Here is a 771-nt window from a genome sequence, read left to right as displayed (position 1 = left end):
GTTCACAAGGAAATCTCTGCGGCGGCGGCGGCGCGACGATGCCAAACCCATAGTATCCCCACGAACTTCGTTCGGGGGATACAATAAAAGAGCAATGACGCACGTGGAATAGATGTCATGACGCATAGAGGAAATGAGCGGTAGATAGTTGGCGGAAATTTTACCGTGCAAAATCCAGACAGCATGTTATCAGGAGTAGATAATAGGTTCCAACAGATATTTGCAGTAGGTAAGGTAGATGGAGTGGGAATGATCGATCGGACAACATAAGATGATACGGTTAACATATGATGAAATAAAAGATGGATAGCATTAGTGCGTAGTCGACTGTAGATGGCAGCACTTACCAGACCATCAGCGCGCGCCTTCTGTGTCGGCGGTTTCTGAATGAGTGCCCTCTTCTGCTTCAGTAGCTGCTTCGCCTCGTCGACCCTGCGCAGACGACGACGAAAACACATGAGCATCCTACATATCCTCATGCAACAGTCGCGATGGCGAGCAAACATTGAATGTTCGCCACAAAACTGCCACCGTTTGCAAATGCTGTGCATTACACATTGCTGAAGTTGCCGATCACAAATGTCTATATCAAATCTCAAGGTGCTCACTTCACTACCATAATTCTCTGACAAAATAATAAAACAGGGGAATTTGTTCATATGACCTAACCCGGTGACCATGTGACATACGGTTCAAAATCAAGAGCTACCCAGCAAACACGGAACATTCTCGTAACATTCGCTGGAGGTTCTAGTTTGGTTACATTAGCCA

General features: G+C 46.2%; 1 protein-coding gene across 1 annotated transcript in view; it reads right to left on the bottom strand.

Annotated features, from left to right (window-relative positions):
* Window positions 1–771, bottom strand: part of LOC106813886 (formin-2-like) — a 35301-nt gene that overhangs the window by 23208 nt on the left and 11322 nt on the right. The window contains exon 14 of the mRNA XM_014818131.1: window positions 348–432. Within this exon, the coding sequence (XP_014673617.1) occupies window positions 348–432 (85 nt within the window). The remainder of the gene's footprint in view (window positions 1–347; window positions 433–771) is intronic.

Source organism: Priapulus caudatus, unplaced genomic scaffold (assembly GCF_000485595.1).
Source record: "Priapulus caudatus unplaced genomic scaffold, Priapulus_caudatus-5.0.1 Scaffold839, whole genome shotgun sequence".
NCBI classification, from domain to species: Eukaryota; Metazoa; Priapulida; class Priapulimorpha; order Priapulimorphida; family Priapulidae; genus Priapulus; species Priapulus caudatus.
Note: the sequence above shows the minus strand (reverse complement) of the source record. Positions and strands in the feature narration are given on the sequence as shown.